The sequence below is a fragment of the Macaca fascicularis genome, chromosome 11 (assembly GCF_037993035.2).
Source record: "Macaca fascicularis isolate 582-1 chromosome 11, T2T-MFA8v1.1".
NCBI lineage: Eukaryota > Metazoa > Chordata > Mammalia > Primates > Cercopithecidae > Macaca > Macaca fascicularis.
Window position 1 is genome coordinate 139,917,907 of NC_088385.1, and position 15,359 is coordinate 139,933,265.

At 53.6% G+C, this 15,359-nt stretch overlaps 1 protein-coding gene across 7 annotated transcripts in view; it reads right to left on the reverse strand.

Annotated features, from left to right (window-relative positions):
• Positions 1–15,359, reverse strand: part of GOLGA3 (golgin A3) — a 56,365-nt gene that overhangs the window by 26,518 nt on the left and 14,488 nt on the right. For all 7 annotated transcript variants that reach the window (XM_015431858.3, XM_074008499.1, XM_074008496.1 and 4 more), the window contains 7 exons: positions 12,615–13,273; positions 11,928–12,039; positions 9,887–10,193; positions 6,270–6,472; positions 2,685–2,822; positions 949–1,110; positions 263–631 (listed from right to left, as the gene is read on the reverse strand). In XM_015431858.3, the coding sequence (XP_015287344.3) occupies positions 263–631; positions 949–1,110; positions 2,685–2,822; positions 6,270–6,472; positions 9,887–10,193; positions 11,928–12,039; positions 12,615–13,273 (1,950 nt within the window). The remainder of the gene's footprint in view (positions 1–262; positions 632–948; positions 1,111–2,684; positions 2,823–6,269; positions 6,473–9,886; positions 10,194–11,927; positions 12,040–12,614; positions 13,274–15,359) is intronic.

Sequence of the window (15,359 nt, forward strand, 5' to 3'; positions counted from 1 at the left end):
TGAGCTGAGATCCGGCCACTGCACTCCAGCCTGGGCGACAGAGCGAGACTCCATCTCAAAAAAAAAAAAAAAAAAAAAAGAAAAGAAAGAAAAGAGAGAGAAAGAGAGAAAGGGAGGGAGGGAGGGAGGAAAGGAGGGAGGGAGGAAAGGAGGGAGGGAGTAAGGAAAAAGAAAAGAAAGACAGGAAGGAAGGACCAAATAAGCAGCATCACTCCTGAATGGAGGGTTCTGATTCAAAACAAAACACAGCAGAATGCATTACCTGGCCGGACTTGATGGCCAATTCTTCTCTTAACTTCTCTAAAGTTTCTGACGTTTCCTCGGTACCTTCTTCCAAGCGTCTTGCTCCTCTGTCAAACTCCTCCTTGCCACTCTTGGCCGCCTGCAGAGCCGCCTCCAAGATGATCTTTTCATTCTGCAGGAGGCAGATTGTGTCCTCCCTGGAGGCGGCCTCGCCCTGCAGCTCCCCCAGCCTGGCCTGCAGCTCATCGTAGTGTGTCTGCAGGGCATCGAGAGACTGCTCCCTGCTCTGCAGAGCCTCCTGAGTCAAGGTGAGCTGTTTCATCAGGTCCAGGTGCTCCTGCTGCAAAGCCTCAAGCTGCTGGTCTCGCTGGAGCAAAGTCAACTTCACCTGGAGAAGGAATGAAGCCCACATGGCTGCGCCGGCCCTACTCCGAGAACGTGAGCCCTTTTCCTGTTCGGGTTTCAAGTAATTTTGATGGACACCATGGAAGGTCTTTTTTTCACACACAATCCTGGTGCAGAAGAACCAGCAGGGCAAACACAGAGTCAGGTCTGCAGCAGCAGCAGCATCTGACCAACAGCCCAACTCTCACCTGAGCAGACACGGCCCCACAGCAGAGGACCCCCCGGGTTCCTCGTGTGCAGTCCTGGCTGCTCGGGATCACCTGGGGCCTGGGTCCAGCCTGAAGGGCTGCAGGGACTTACCTGCTCCAGCTGCTGCTCCAGGGATGCCGCGGAGTCTGCCATCCTCTGCAGCCGCTCCCTCTCGCCTTCAAACTCTTCCAGCCTCCTCTGGAGGTCCTCCTCCACCATCGTCTTTGCCTCCTGAATCTGCAGGAAGGCTGCTTCCTGATCCAACATGTCAGCCTGGGCCCAGCAAACAACGCATTTTTTAAAAGGCAGGAAACCGTAATAGTGAACAGCAGCCAGCAAGTCCCGTGCTCTGCGGAGAAACTTACCACCCTGGCATGGGCCCCATCCACGTCCCCATCCTGTCTACCAACTGCAGACTGAGGGCCCCGGGTGAGCAGCTGGGCCGCCCACCAACCAGGAGACCGAGGCCAGGTCCAGCCCAGGCCAACAACCCCGTGTGAAGGACTCGGATCCACTGGTGAGCAGAACCTCCCGGCTTTTCTCGTGTGGCAACAGGCGGGTCACAGGTGCCTGCTTTCGGGAGTGAGACCCAGACATACTCTCACGAGAGCAGTGCTTGGTACCACCAGGTAAGAGAGCAGAGGCCCCTGCAGTGAACACAGCCTGCGTCCTGGCTGTGGATGAGCCCTCACATCGGGGTACACTTAGGGAAAACACAAATTCCTAACTTGAAATTCTTTTCAGTTCTTCTCTACTAAGCCCTTGAAGAACTATGGCTGACGCAACACGATTCTTATCCGTCATCCCAGCCGGGTGGCCCAGCTGATGCCACAGAGAGGTGGGAGCAGTCACAGAAGACGGGAAACCACGTGAGGCTGCGGAGAGCTCCCTGCACAAGGGAAAGGTCGGCAACGAGAGCGGCCCAGCATCATCCAGCACAGACCCTCCCTCCATACACTGCCTTGGGGTTTTACACCATTCCTTCTTCTTTAATTTTTCCACAAGGTTATCGAGTAGGTGACACTATCCCCATTTTATAAAGATGAGGCTCAAGCCTGTAATCCCAGCACTTTGGGAGGCCGAGGCGGGCGGATCACCTGAAGTCGGGAGTTTGAGACCAGCCTGGCCAACACGGCGAGACCCCGTCTCTACTAACAATACAAAAAATTAGCAGGGTGTGGTGGCGGGTGCCTATACCACCAGCTACTTGGGAGGCTGAGGCAGGAGAATCGCTTGAACTTGGGAGGCGGAGGTTGTAATGAGCTGAGATCACACCACTGCACTCCAGCTGGGCGACAAGAGCGAAATTCCACCTCAAAAAAAAAAAGATGAGGCTCAGAGAGCTAAGAAATTGTCCAGGGCCCCACAGCTAAAGAACAGCTATCAAGGCTGCTGCATTTCTGTCCTCTGGAGATGGCTGGGCAGGCAGCGGCCATGACCTCAACAGCGTGTGGTTGCTGGAGGGTCAAATGGCAATGCAGGTTGAGTGCTTAGAAAAGAAAATCCTCTCATCGCTAGGCTTCGACAGGCTGTCAGGCACAAACTCACCGGATGCTTCCTCCTTACCTACTCTGTACCCACCGCCATCCCTGACTGGCAATGACTGACGGCCGGGGCCCAGGCCGAGGCGGGGCTGGCAGGGAAAGAGCCACACTGCACTAAGCCCCAAAGGTGAGGGATGAGGAGCGGGGTCCCAAAGCCTTAATGAGCGGTCACTGCAGGCCATCCATGAGAATATTTAAGAGATACACACAGAGAGATAGAACATGTAAGAAAAAACACACCGTATCTATGTCTGTGTATGTGTATGTTCTCCCAACCTTACACGGCCCTGGTCGCAGCCTCACCTCAATACCCTGCAGCTGTGCCGCGATCCGTCCTTTCTCCTTCATGGACCTGTGCTGAGTTTCCGTCAGCTGCTGGGACAGGGACACATTCTCGAGTTTCAGGTGCTCCAGGAGACCTGCCTGGGTCATCTGTCCAACCTTCAAAAAAAAACCCCACAAAGTAAAAAGTTGCTCAATTTCAAGCAAGAAATGCAGACCAGCCTGTCCCTGGAGGCCCCAGGATGAGGGTCACTGGCTGCCCCTCAGTGTCTCCCACAGAAGCCCCACCACCCACCACACGTCTTCCCACATCAAAATATGCGCTGTCTGGGCTCTGTGTGCCTGAGTGGGAGGGCGGGCAGGCCATCAGCAAGCGCTCATCATGCTGTTTGTAGCTCATCAGACTGCGGTTTGTAGCAGGACCTACCCAAAAGTCCCCACTGACGAGGCATCTCTGAGCCCCTGTGGGTGACGAGCCTTATCTTAACTGACCAAATCCAGCCAGACACACACCAGGGCCTGCCCGACAGGTGCCATTCCCGGGACGCAGCCTTTACAGCCCAGTTAGGGCCCGGCCTAGACCCCCAGGTGCTCAGGCCCACCCTGGCCAAGCGTCTCATGAAAAAGCCCAGTCCCACGGCCCTGAGGAGGATGGCGTCAGCCAACGGAAGTAGTACTGAAAGGAGATGTGAGGACAGCCTGGGGCCTGTGTCTGGACCTGCCCGCGTCGCCTGTTCCATGCTGCCTCCTGGAGAACGAAGTGCGAGACGTGACAGAAGCCACAGGCCCCAGGACCTCAGGAGAAGGTACACGGAGCCAGGGAAGACAGCCTTTGCTGGGACTGTGTTTTGAGACCATGAAAGCAGAGTGCCTGCCTGGAATTCTCCTCCCTTCTGCATGTTACTGGGAATGAAGGGATACATTTGGGTACCAAAAAAATGTATTAAAAACTCTGATTAAGGAATGCTGAACCTGGATTCCAAAGGTATTTGGAAAAAGCAGTGAGGGCCCAGCACTGGCTCATCCTGTAATCCCAGCACGCTGGGAGGCTGAGGCAGGAGGATCGCTTGAGCCTAGGAGCTCAAAACCTGCTTAGGCAACGTAGCAAGACCCTGTCCTTACAGAAAATGTTTAAATAATTAGCCAGGTGTGATGGTGTTCAACTATGTCCCAGCTACTTGGGGGGCTGAGGCAGGCGGACTGTGTGAGCCCAAGGGGTCAAAGCTACAGGGAGCTATGATCGTGACACTGAATTCCAGCAGCCTGGGTGACAGGGCAAGACCCTGTCTCCGAAAAAAAAGCAGATAGGGCTCTGGAGCCACCATCGCTTTGAAGCTTCCTCTTTTGTTGTCCAGGCTACACCACCACACTTCCTTGTTGGTTTTTTATTTGAGACAAAGTGTGGCTCTGTTGCCCAGGCTGGAGTGTGGAGTGCAGTGGCTCGATCTCGGCTCACTATAACCTCTGCCTCCTTGATTCAAGCACGTCTCATGCCTCAGCCTCCCAAGCAGCTGGGACTACAGCCACCCGCCACCACACCTGGCTAACTTGTGCATTTTTAGTAGAGATGGGGTTTTGCCATGTTAGCCAGGCTGGTCTTGAACTCTTGGCCTCAAGTGACTGGCCCGCCTCAGCCTCCCAAAGTGCTGGGATTATAGGCATGAGCTACTGCACCTGGTCCAAACTATACTTCTAAAATACACCTGGCATGGCTTACTTCTTTAAATACTACCTCATATAAATGCACCGCAGTTTTAAAAAACTGTATTAATCTGTGTACTGACTTGTTTCCAAGTTATGTTGTACGTAGAACAAATGTTTTCCATATGGTTCTCTGGCTTAAAAAGTGCGTAATAGGTTGAGCGCGGCGGCTCGCGCCTGTAATCCCAGCACTTTGGGAGGCTGAGGCGGGCGGATCACAAGGTCAGGAGTTCGAGACCAGCTTGGCCAATATGGTGAAACTCCGTCTCTACTAAAAATACAAAAATTAGCTGGGCACGGTGGCGGGCACCTGTAATCTCAGCTACTCAGGGGGCTGAGGCAGGAGAATCACTTGAACCCAGGAGACAGAGGTTGCAGTGAGCCGAGATCATACCACTGCACTCCAACCTGGGAGACAGAGCAAGACTCCATCTCAGAAGAAAAAAAAAAACTAACAAAAATTGAAGAAAACTTCTATTGTATATATTTGTAAATCTAGACATAAAAGGAACATTTGGTGGAATTAGTATTTCACATTCCCCTCTTGAGAAATAAAGTTTTAATAAATATATAATATTTTATCTGGAAAAAAAAATTCCACAGCTAATTAAAAAATGACAGGCCAGGTGCGGTGGCTCGCACCTGTAATCCCAGCACCTTGGGAGGCTGAGGTGGGCATCACTTGAGCCCAGGAGTTCGAGGCCAGCCTGGGCAACATGGCAAAACCCTGTCTCTACAAAAAATACAAAACTTAGCTGGGCATGGTGGCGCATACCTGTGATCCCAGCTAGTTAGGAGACTGAGGTAGGAGGATCGCTTGAGTCTGAGAGGTTGAGGCTGCAGTGAGCCGAGATCACACCACTGCTCCAGCCTGGGTGACGGAGTGAGACAGTCTCAAAAAAAAAACAAAAACAAAAAGACTAAGGCTGACCAAAGGCGCTCTTCAGCATCTCTGACATCATCCTAATTAGGCTAGGTGCTGAGACTCGGATCGAGGTGCACGTGAATCATTCGTCTGTCGGTCCGGGTGTCTCCAGCGTGTGGGCCAAGGGGCAGGCCTGGACAGACACATGCTCCCACATATGCGGGACCAAGCTGGACATGGGCTGTGCCCACTAACGAGTGGATGGGAGAGGAAAGTGTTTCCGACAGTATGTAGGAAATGCGAGGCACGCTGGAAAGATGTGGTCCCTGTGTGTCACTGAGGGCTCACATAGCAGAGAAAGGAAAAGCTCCAACCAGGAAGAGAACCCCACTGGCACCACACACCTGTGAGACATCGCAGCAGAGTGGGGAGGCCGGGGTGGGAGGGTCCTGAGACCCAGGCAGATGAGAATTTACAGGCATGCACCACCGTGCCCAGCAAGACAGGCTTTGGAATTGAAAATGCTGGCAGAGGCTGCTGTGGGTCTCCCATGTCAGAAGGTTGTGGGGAGGCCCACGGGACACATCCTACATGGGACACAGGGTGTGCTAGACAGCAGGTTAAAAACAAAAACATGTCTGTGAACTCTAAAAACAGAAAAATCAGCCAGGCGCGGTGGCTCACGCCTGTAATCCCAGCACTTTGGGAGGCCGAGGCGGGCGGATCACAAGGTCAGGAGATCGAGACCACGGTGAAACCCCGTCTCTACTAAAAATACAAAAAATTAGCCGGGCGCGGTGGCGGGCGCCTGTAGTCCCAGCTACTCAGGAGGCTGAGGCAGGAGAATGGCGTAAACCCGGGAGGCGGAGCTTGCAGTGAGCCGAGATCGCGCCACTGCACTCCAGCCTGGGCGACAGAGCGAGACTCCATCTCAAAAAACAAACAAACAAACAAAAAAACAGAAAAATCTTTGGAAAAAGCACCGTTCTACGTGAAGACAAGAAGCGTGACCTGCCCTGGAAGGTAGACGGGGGCCGTACCTGGATGTGAGCCATCTCACCCTGCAGCCTGACGCGGGCCTCCTGGGCCAGGGCGAGCTGCTGCTGGTACCACTGCCGGACACTCTGCAGGGACGAGATCTCTGCCTGTGACGCCTTCAGCTTGCTGGTCAGCGTCGCCCGCTCCAGCTGCACCTGCTGAAGCTGGCTCTGCAAAGCTGTCATCTGCTGCCGCAGGTCGTGCACTGAAATGGGGCAAGCACAGCAGCTCAGGCCAGTGACAGCCAACGGGGGAGTCCGCAGCTCCGCGCGTGCGGGACACAAGGCGGGACTCTCAGCGGAGACCAAATAAGATCAGTTCCGGTTATTCCCCGTAGCTGACTCCATGAAGTCGCCGTGAACACGGCACTAGTGGACGCTGACAGATGCTGCTCCTGGGAGAAATGCAGGGTGAGGTTCCTGCAGGCCTCTGCTCAAGCATCTTCACCAGTTCATCGATACATAACCTCCGTTCTGTGTCTCCATTTAAGACACCTATTCAATCCATAGGGTCGACTCATTCACACTGAGCTCACAGCCAACAGCAACTTGGCCAACAAGCCTGAGCAGAGCTTCTCTAGGAAATAATGATGGCCGGGCATGGCGGATCAGGGGACATGGGGGTGCAGGGGGCATGGGGGTGCATGCCCAGGAGATCCAGACCAGCCTGGGCAACACAGCAAGATCCTCCGCTCAAAACAAAATTAGCCAGGCGGGGCGACATGCACCTGTGGTCCCAGCTACTTGGGAGGCTGAGGCGGGCAGATCCTATGAGCCCAGGAGTTTGAGGCTGCAGTGAGCCACAACTGCCCCACTGCACTCCAGCCTGGGCAACAGAGCAACCCATCTCAAAGACAAATGAATTTTTAAAAACAAAAATAAAATTTAAAAAAACAGAAATAGGATGAATTAAAAAAAATAAATCAAAAGAAAAAAATGAAGTACATCTCCACAGAACACCTCACATCCTCGCTGCGTTTAAAACCACTAGACAGGCCGGGCGCGGCGGCTCACACCTGTAATCCCAGCACTGTGGGAGGCCGAGGCAAGTGGATCACCTGAAGTTGGGAGTTTGAGACCAGCCTGGCCAACATGGAGAAAGCCTGTCTCTACTAAAAATACAAAATTAGCTGGGCGTGGTGGCACATGCCTGTAATACCAGCTACTAGGGAGGCTGAGGCAGGAGAATCGCTTAAACCTGCGAAGTGGAGGTTGCGGTGAGCCGAGATCACACCACTGCACTCCAGCCTGGGCAACAAGAGTGAAACTCTGTCTCAAAAGCAAAACAAAGCAACAACAATAACAACCAAAAAAAAACACTAGGCAGTGTTTGGGGCCATCTTAAACTGCAAAATTATCCCCAAAAGAAATAAAACGTGGCCCTGGAAAGAACTCCTCCGGCCCGGGCTGAGCGCAAAAGCAGGCAGAGCATCCTCTCCTCAGCAGGCGCCTAGGATGACTCACATACTCTGCTGCTCCACACGTGTCCATGAATACTGAGCTTGGGGTTCAAACAAATTTAATCAAGTCGGCAAATTCACACTTATGAAATCTGTGAAAACTGTCGTGGACGCCGAGGCTCTCGTGTTCGACCCAACGATGTCTACCAGCCATCAACAAACAGCAAGGGTATCTGTCGCCCCCCGGTCAGGACTGGGCAGCCTCACCACAGTTCAGGCTGGTTTTGCCGCCCCCCGATTACTGGTCAAGTGAAGCGTGGCAACCCACAGGGCCCCAAACTACTTTAGTGTTGAGAACTTTTTGGGTTTCATAGTTTTTCTGAAGGGACTGGGTATCACGAAATGCTCGACTAAAATATTAAAGCGGTTACAGGAGTACTACTGCCTCTCGGCTGGCTTTCTCTTTCTTGTATTGGAACGCAGCCTCTGTGACGCCAGCTTGTCACCCCCCTCTGTGTCATCAGATCCAAGACCCAGTCTCACAGCCTCATGGGCGAACTGGCTGACGTGGAGTCAGTCCTCCCGGTGGCTGCACCAACACCCCCTCGCTCAGGCGATCCCAAGTCCTGAGAGATGAGGCCACCGAGCAGTCTCCCTGGGAGGACTCTGGACCCAGGTCACTCCACAGTCCCCCAGGCTTTGGTCTTCAACCTTCTGACCCTGCTTCGCCCTCTCCTTCTTGCTCCTGTCCACGCCTGCTCTGAGCAGGTCAACCAGAGTCTTCTCCGTGCCTGCTGGGCACTGGAGTGTGGGCTCTGGGACTGGCCCAGACGGGGACTGAGGGGGCAGAAGGCGTGCTGCCAAGCCACAGGGAAGCCCGCCGCGGTTCCCGTGGTCCACCGTCCTACTTGTACTCGCTGGACGAGCCCTACAGGGAGGCAGCTGGACCGACACGCTGCATCCAGGGAGAAAAGGTTGCCAGACGGACAGTCAAGGAGCTGTTCTTGAATATCTTTTTTTTTTTTTTTTTTTTTTTTTTTTTTTGAGACAGTGTCTGGCTCTGTCGCCCAGGCTGGAGTGCAATGGTGCGATGTTGGCTCACTGCAAGCTCCGCCTCCCGGGTTCACGCCATTCTCCTGCCTCAGCCTCCTGAGTAGCTGGGACTACAGGCGCCCGCCACAGCGCTCGGCTAATTTTTTGTATTTTTAGTAGAGACGGGGTTTCACGATGGTCTCGATCTCCTGACCTTGTGATCCGCCCGCCTCGGCCTCCCAAAGTGCTGGGATTACAGGCGTGAGCCACCGCGCCCGGCCTGTTCTTGAATATTTTAAATGGAATCTGCAATTCTGTGGAATAAGTGGGCAGCTCTACACCCCCGAAATACCACCGGACTTTTGAGGCAGGATGCATGTAAATGATCACCGCAGACAGTCCAGGGTCTGAGGTCGATCTCCAAGACCTAATTCATTCCCCTGGATGTGCATGCAAAAATGTACACAATTCCACAAGTTCAACTAAAAATTGTATTTCCTTTAGAAAAGTGGCCTCCTTATGTGTAAATTATAAACCAATGCAACCCCCACAGGGATAGTCACAAGCCAACAGAGCTGTCAGCACCAGCCCCAGCTCGCTGGGCGCCTGCCTGGATCGGGGGCTGGGGAAGGAGGAGGACATGGCAGCGTGGTAGGGACCAGTCAGGGGAGGAGGAGGGCGCGGCCAGGAGGAGGAGGTGTGCTGGGGACCAGTTGAGGAAGAAGGAGGGCGGTGGCGGGGAAGGAGAAGGACATGGCCAGGGACCAGTAGAGGAAGGAGGATGGCGCAGCAGGGACCAGTCAGGGAAGGAGGAGGCCGCGGCAGGGACCAGTCAGGGAAGGAGGGCGTGGCCAGGGAAGGAGGAGGGTGTAGTGGGGACAGTCGAGGAAGGAGGAGGGCGCAGCAGGGACCAGTCGGGGAAGGAGGCGGCCACAGTGGGAACCAGTCAGTCAAGGAAGACGGCATGGCCAGAGAAGGAGGGCGTGGCCAAGGAGGGCATGGCTAGGGAAGGAGAAGGGTGTGGCAGGGACCAGTAGAGGAAGGAGGAGGGTGTGGTCGAGGAAGGAGGGCACAGCAGGGACCAGTCGAGGAAGGAGGAGGGCGCAGCAGGGACCAGTCAGGGAAGGAGGAGGCCGCAGCAGGGACCAGTCAGAGAAGGAGGAGGGCGTGGCCAGGGCCTGGCCTCACCTGTGTTGTCCTTGCTGAGCATGCTCTTCTGCATGTCCTCCACTTTGGCCACGAGCCTCTGGTACTGCTCCTCGGCCACCTGCAAGTCGTTGTTGGACGATGCCAGGCTGGCATTTTTTGCCTCCAGCATGTTCTGCAGGTCGGTCATGGCTCGCTCCAGGTCCCAGCATGACTGCTTCAAAGTGTCCACCTCCGAGCTGAGCGAATCCTGCCGCTGCTGGCTGCTGTGGCTGCACTCCACCTGCGCCTGCAGCTTCGTGCTGAGGGCGGCCAGCTGGGCCTGTAGCTCAGCCTTCTCTTTAAGTGCCTGAAAAGATCCCAACAACCACAATGACTTTCAGAAAACGAGTCACTTCCGTCCAGTGTATTAACAGGAACACAACTGGCGAGTCAGTCAGGGCCTGACGGGGGACCCTGAGACCCCCAGGCGCTCTCCCAGGGCCTGACAGGGGACCCTGCCCCGAGACCCCCAGGCACTCTCCCAGCACAGCCGTCCCAGAAGAAGGCGACTTTCCAAACAGGCCCAGGACGCACACGGAGCTGCACTAGTTTTGGGCCCAACTGCACCTACACAGGGCAGCGCTCGGGCAGGGCTGGGGAAGCACCCTTCTCCTGCGAGGACACGGGAAACGTGTTCAAAACACCAAACGTGCACATGGGCATGCCAGATATGGCATGGATATGGCACGCGCACACAGAATGCCAGACGTGTAGAGGGACCCCTGAGAGATTAACAGTGGATTCGGATCTGGGGGGAAATGGGCAAAAAACACAGGCAAGGAAAGGTGGCTGCTTCCTAAGTGCGGCTCTAGGGGCTCCAGCCAGGGCCACGGGACACAGCACAGTCCTGAGTGACCACGGCAATGCTGTGTGGCCCCACGAGCAGCAGAGAATCGCCAGCGAAAATCACCCCACCACCGACCCCAACCGGCCCCCACCGGCCCCAACCGGCCCCCACACTAAGGCCTACGGGGAGGGATCCAGTTCACACATCACCAAGACAACAAACACCCAAAGCAACTGAGGAAACACAAACTCAAGGATACCCTAGAGCAAGGGGCCAGCAACCACCACACCTGAAACAACCCTCACGATCGTGGTGTGGATGCAACCGAAGCACCGATCAGTGACCCCAGGAGGATAAGAAGACAAAGTGCAGTGAGAGCAAGCCACCGTTCGAGAGAGTGGCTACACAGAGGAAGGGAAACGCGTCCAGCGACGGGAGGCTCACACTGTAACGCTGGAGAAGTGACGACTGTACAACCAGAATTAGCCTCAAAACAGCCGAAATCACCTTTTCCGTAGACACAGCTTTAGGTGGTTTGTGTCCAAGGACCATGTTGTACAAGAACACCATCTTCAGCATGAGATGTGCATTTAGCAAGGCAAGCTCCCGGCGCGGTGAGCAGCTACGGCCCTGCTCTGCGGCCCCGTTCGCTGCAGGAGGCCCCCTCAGCCCCGTCACCTCAGGGCCTGGGTGCAATCTCACGCTTCCACGACAGAAGCAGACAGCTGACCCCCACTGAACAGATTTACTCAACTGTCGGCAGACGGTAAATACCTAGCTCTTTGCTATGGGTAAAGTGCATACAACAAAACGACAAAGGAGAGCTGAAAAAGGGATGGAAAATGATGTTTCTGGCACATGCTAACCAAAGCCAGCGTGTGTGGCTTTTTCTGCTATAGCAAAACTAGTATCAGAAAAAGCAGAAAGCACAACAAAGAAACAAGGTTCACTGTGCCAGAAAAAGGTGCAACCCACCAAGAGAATTTAACTCTTAAGGCCTGTGAGACACCTAACATCTAGGAAATACTCTGGTGAGACGCAGGGAGAAATGGACCCACGCATGATGAGGCAGGAAACTCACACCTCTTTCTAAGGCTGACAATAGACAAAAAACGTAAAGATGCAGAACACTCGGCTGCCAGACACGCTGCGGCGGCTGATTCCCAACCACATCTTGAAACCTCGTACCCAGCAGAGGAGCCACACGTGCTTTCCGACTTCGCCGCCCGCTAAGACGTCGAGGGCGTCCGTTACCTGACTCGCCTCCAGTGACAAGGCTTCCAGCTGTCCTTCAAGTCGCATTTTCTCTTTGAGCACCTGCAGCATCTCCTCCTGGGTTTCTGCTGCAGAGCTCTCCAAGGACACGCTGGGGACAAAAGCACGGGTCAGGCCTGTGCGAGCCAGAGCCATCCTGATTTTCCTTCATATTCCTCCATGTTCTCCAAATTCCACACACCCCTGCTGCTCTCTCCCAATCTTTTTAAATTAAGTAGAGAGCTAAGGCTTGCATGAACGCACGGATGAACATTCCTGCCAACAGTCGGCACCTCACAACGCGGGAACCGTTAGGAAACGTGAGACGCGCATCGTGCAGCTTAGTGACAAGTATATGCAAACAGGAGAGTGGATATTTTAATAACACAGACGATTGCTGATTATTCCAACTCTACTGCTTAAAAAACAGCAGACTTGGTATGAATGAAATGTTCATGTCAAGACTAAGGACAGAATCAGGAAGAAAAGCTGTGTATCCCCTGTTCCAGTGCGGAGAGTCCTGGGCTGGGGAAGCAACATCTAAGGTCAGGCCCTCTGTCGGCCCCTCCCACCTCTGCTATGGCCCCACCGACCCCTGCCCGCCCCGCCCCCTCTGTCGGCCCCTCCCACCTCTGCTACCGCCCCGCCCACCTCCACCCGCCCCGCCCACCTCTGCTGTCCCCCCACCTGCTGCAGATGCTCTCTCTCCGACTCCGCACCTCCCCGTTGACCTCCTGCCCCTGGTCTTGGTGCTCAGCGGCTGCAGCCTGGAGGACGTCCTTAATCGAGGGGAACTGGCCCAGCGTATCCGCAGGAATCTCCTGGCCGTTGACCATATAGGGGGTGTCCTGCGTGCCCACCGTCTTCGACAGAACGCCATAGGTCCCTCGGGTGGAGGCGCTGCTGTACGATGAGCTGTCGCTGTCATTTCCATCCACCTCAGACACGCTGTCTCCAGCCAGGGAGGCGTTCTCCAGACGGTCGTCAGTGTCAGGGGACAGGCTGATCTCAGACACAACGGACGCTGCGCTGCTTCTGTTCTGCTTCAGGGAACCCTTGGTAGAATCGGGAACCGGAACATTTCCCCCGGAATTCCCAGCATTTGAATCTTCAGTTCTGTAATCGGCCAGAGACCGGATTTTGCTTGACTTGGAACTTTTTTTCTCCTTAGGGTGTGCCGGAAGCCCCAGGCTGCCCACCTTAGGCCCCCGAGGGACACTGGTGCGCAGGAAGGAATATTCTTTTGTCATAGCCACGGTGCTGGCCCTTGGCAAGTTTTCTGGGTTTAACATGAGCTCAGGATCAAGCGTGCTAGAAAGTCTCGTTTTGGTTGCAGGTTGACTGGACTGAGAAGAAAACAAAAGTACAAAAATTACATTTAAAATCCACAAGCAGCATTCTTAAAATTACCATTCAGAACGGTGGCACCGATCATACTCCCTCCACTGACAATCAGAGAGCACCACCTCCCCAGGCCCTCACCACACAGGGTGCGGCCAGGCCTCCAATCCTCGGTGGTCTCACTGCTGCAAGGCCCCACTCGAGTGACCAGCATGACCACCCCTGGTCTGAAGCACACTCTTCAGTGAATGACTTCAACACGTTTAAAACAAAACAGCAAGAACCTCCTCATCAGACTCCTCAACAAAACTTTCCCGGCTACTCTCCAGTTTTTTTTTTTTTTTTAATAAACATAGAAACTTTCTTCAAGGCCGGGCGCGGTGGCTCACACCTGTAATCCTAACACTCTGGGAAGCTGAGGTGGGCAAATCATTTGAGGTCAGGAGTTTAAGACCAGGCTGGCCAACATGGTGAAACCCCCGTCTCTACTAAAAATACAAAAACATGAGTCAGGCATGGTGCTGGGCACCTGTAATCTTGGCTACTCAGGAGGCTGAGACACGAGAATCACTGGAACCCAGGAGGTGGAGGTTGCAGCGAACCAAGATCGCTCCAGCCTGGGCAACAGAGTGAGACTCCGTCTCTCAAAAAAAAAAAAAAAAAAAAATTAGCTGGGTAGGGTGGCACATGCTTTTAATCCCAGCTACTCAGGAGGCTGAGGCAGGCGAATGGCTTGAACCCGGGAGGCAGAGGTTACAGTGGGCCAAGATCACACCACTACACTCCTGCTTGGGTGACAAAGCGAGATTCTGTCTCAAAATACACATATATATTTTTTTCTTTTTTTCTTTTAACTGCTCATTGACAATGCACCTGGTCACCTAAACTCTGATGGGAGATGTACAAGGAGGTGAATGTTGCTTTCATGCCTGCGAACTCAACATCCATTGTGCAGCCCATGGATCAAGGACTAGTTTTGACCTTCAAGTCTTATTACTTAAGAAATACCTTTGTAAGGGTACAACTGCCATAGTCATAGTGATTCCTCTCACGGATCTGGGCAAAGTAAACTGAAAACCTTCTGGAAAGGATTCACCATTCTAGATGCCATTAAGAACATTCATGATTCATGGCTGGAGGGGTCAAAATATCAACATTAACAGGAGTGTGGAAGAAGCTGATTTCTACCCTCATAGGCGACTTTGAGGGGCTCCACACTTCTGGGTCCACACACTGCACCCGGCCTTTTTTTTTTTTTTGAGACGGAGTTTCGCTCTTGTTGCCCAGGCTGGAGTGCAGTGGTGTGATCTTGGTGGTGGAAACAGCAAGAGAACTAGAATTAGAAGTGGAGCCTGAAGATGTGATTGAATTGCTGCAATCTCACAATAAAACTTGAAAGGGAGGGCTGGGCGCGGTAGCTCACGCCTGTAATCTCAACACTTTGGGAGGCCAAGACCAGCGGATCATGAGATCAGGAGATCGAGACTATCCTGGCTAACATGGTGAAACCCCGTCTCTACTAAAAATACCAAAAACATTAGCCGGGCGTGGTGGTGGGCGCCTGTAGTCCCAGGTACTCGGGAGGCTGAGGCAGGAGAATTGCGTGAACCCGGGAGGCGGAGCTTGCAGTGAGCCAAGACGGCGCCACTGCCTGGGCGACAGAGCAAGACTCCATCTCAAAAAAAAAAAAACACTTGAATGGGTAAAATCCTATCAAACAGCACTGCATGTTACAGAGACACCTTTTGTAAGAGAGTGAATCGCCATGGCAAACTTTACTGCGGTTTGAAGAAATTCCTACAGCCCAATCTTCAGCAACCACCACCCTGATCAGTCAGGAGCCATCAAACTTGACGCAAGATCCTCCAACAGCACAGAGATCACTTGCTGAAGGCTCAGATAATCGTCAGCATCTTTTAGTAATAAAGCATTTTCAAATTATGTGGGTACATCCGTTTTATTTAGACACAGTGCTACTGCACACTTAGTAAACTACAGAAGCGTATACACATAACTTCTTTATGCTCTAGGAAACCAAAACCATGTAGGACTTGCTCTATTGCAATGTTTACATTTTTGTGGTGGTCTGGA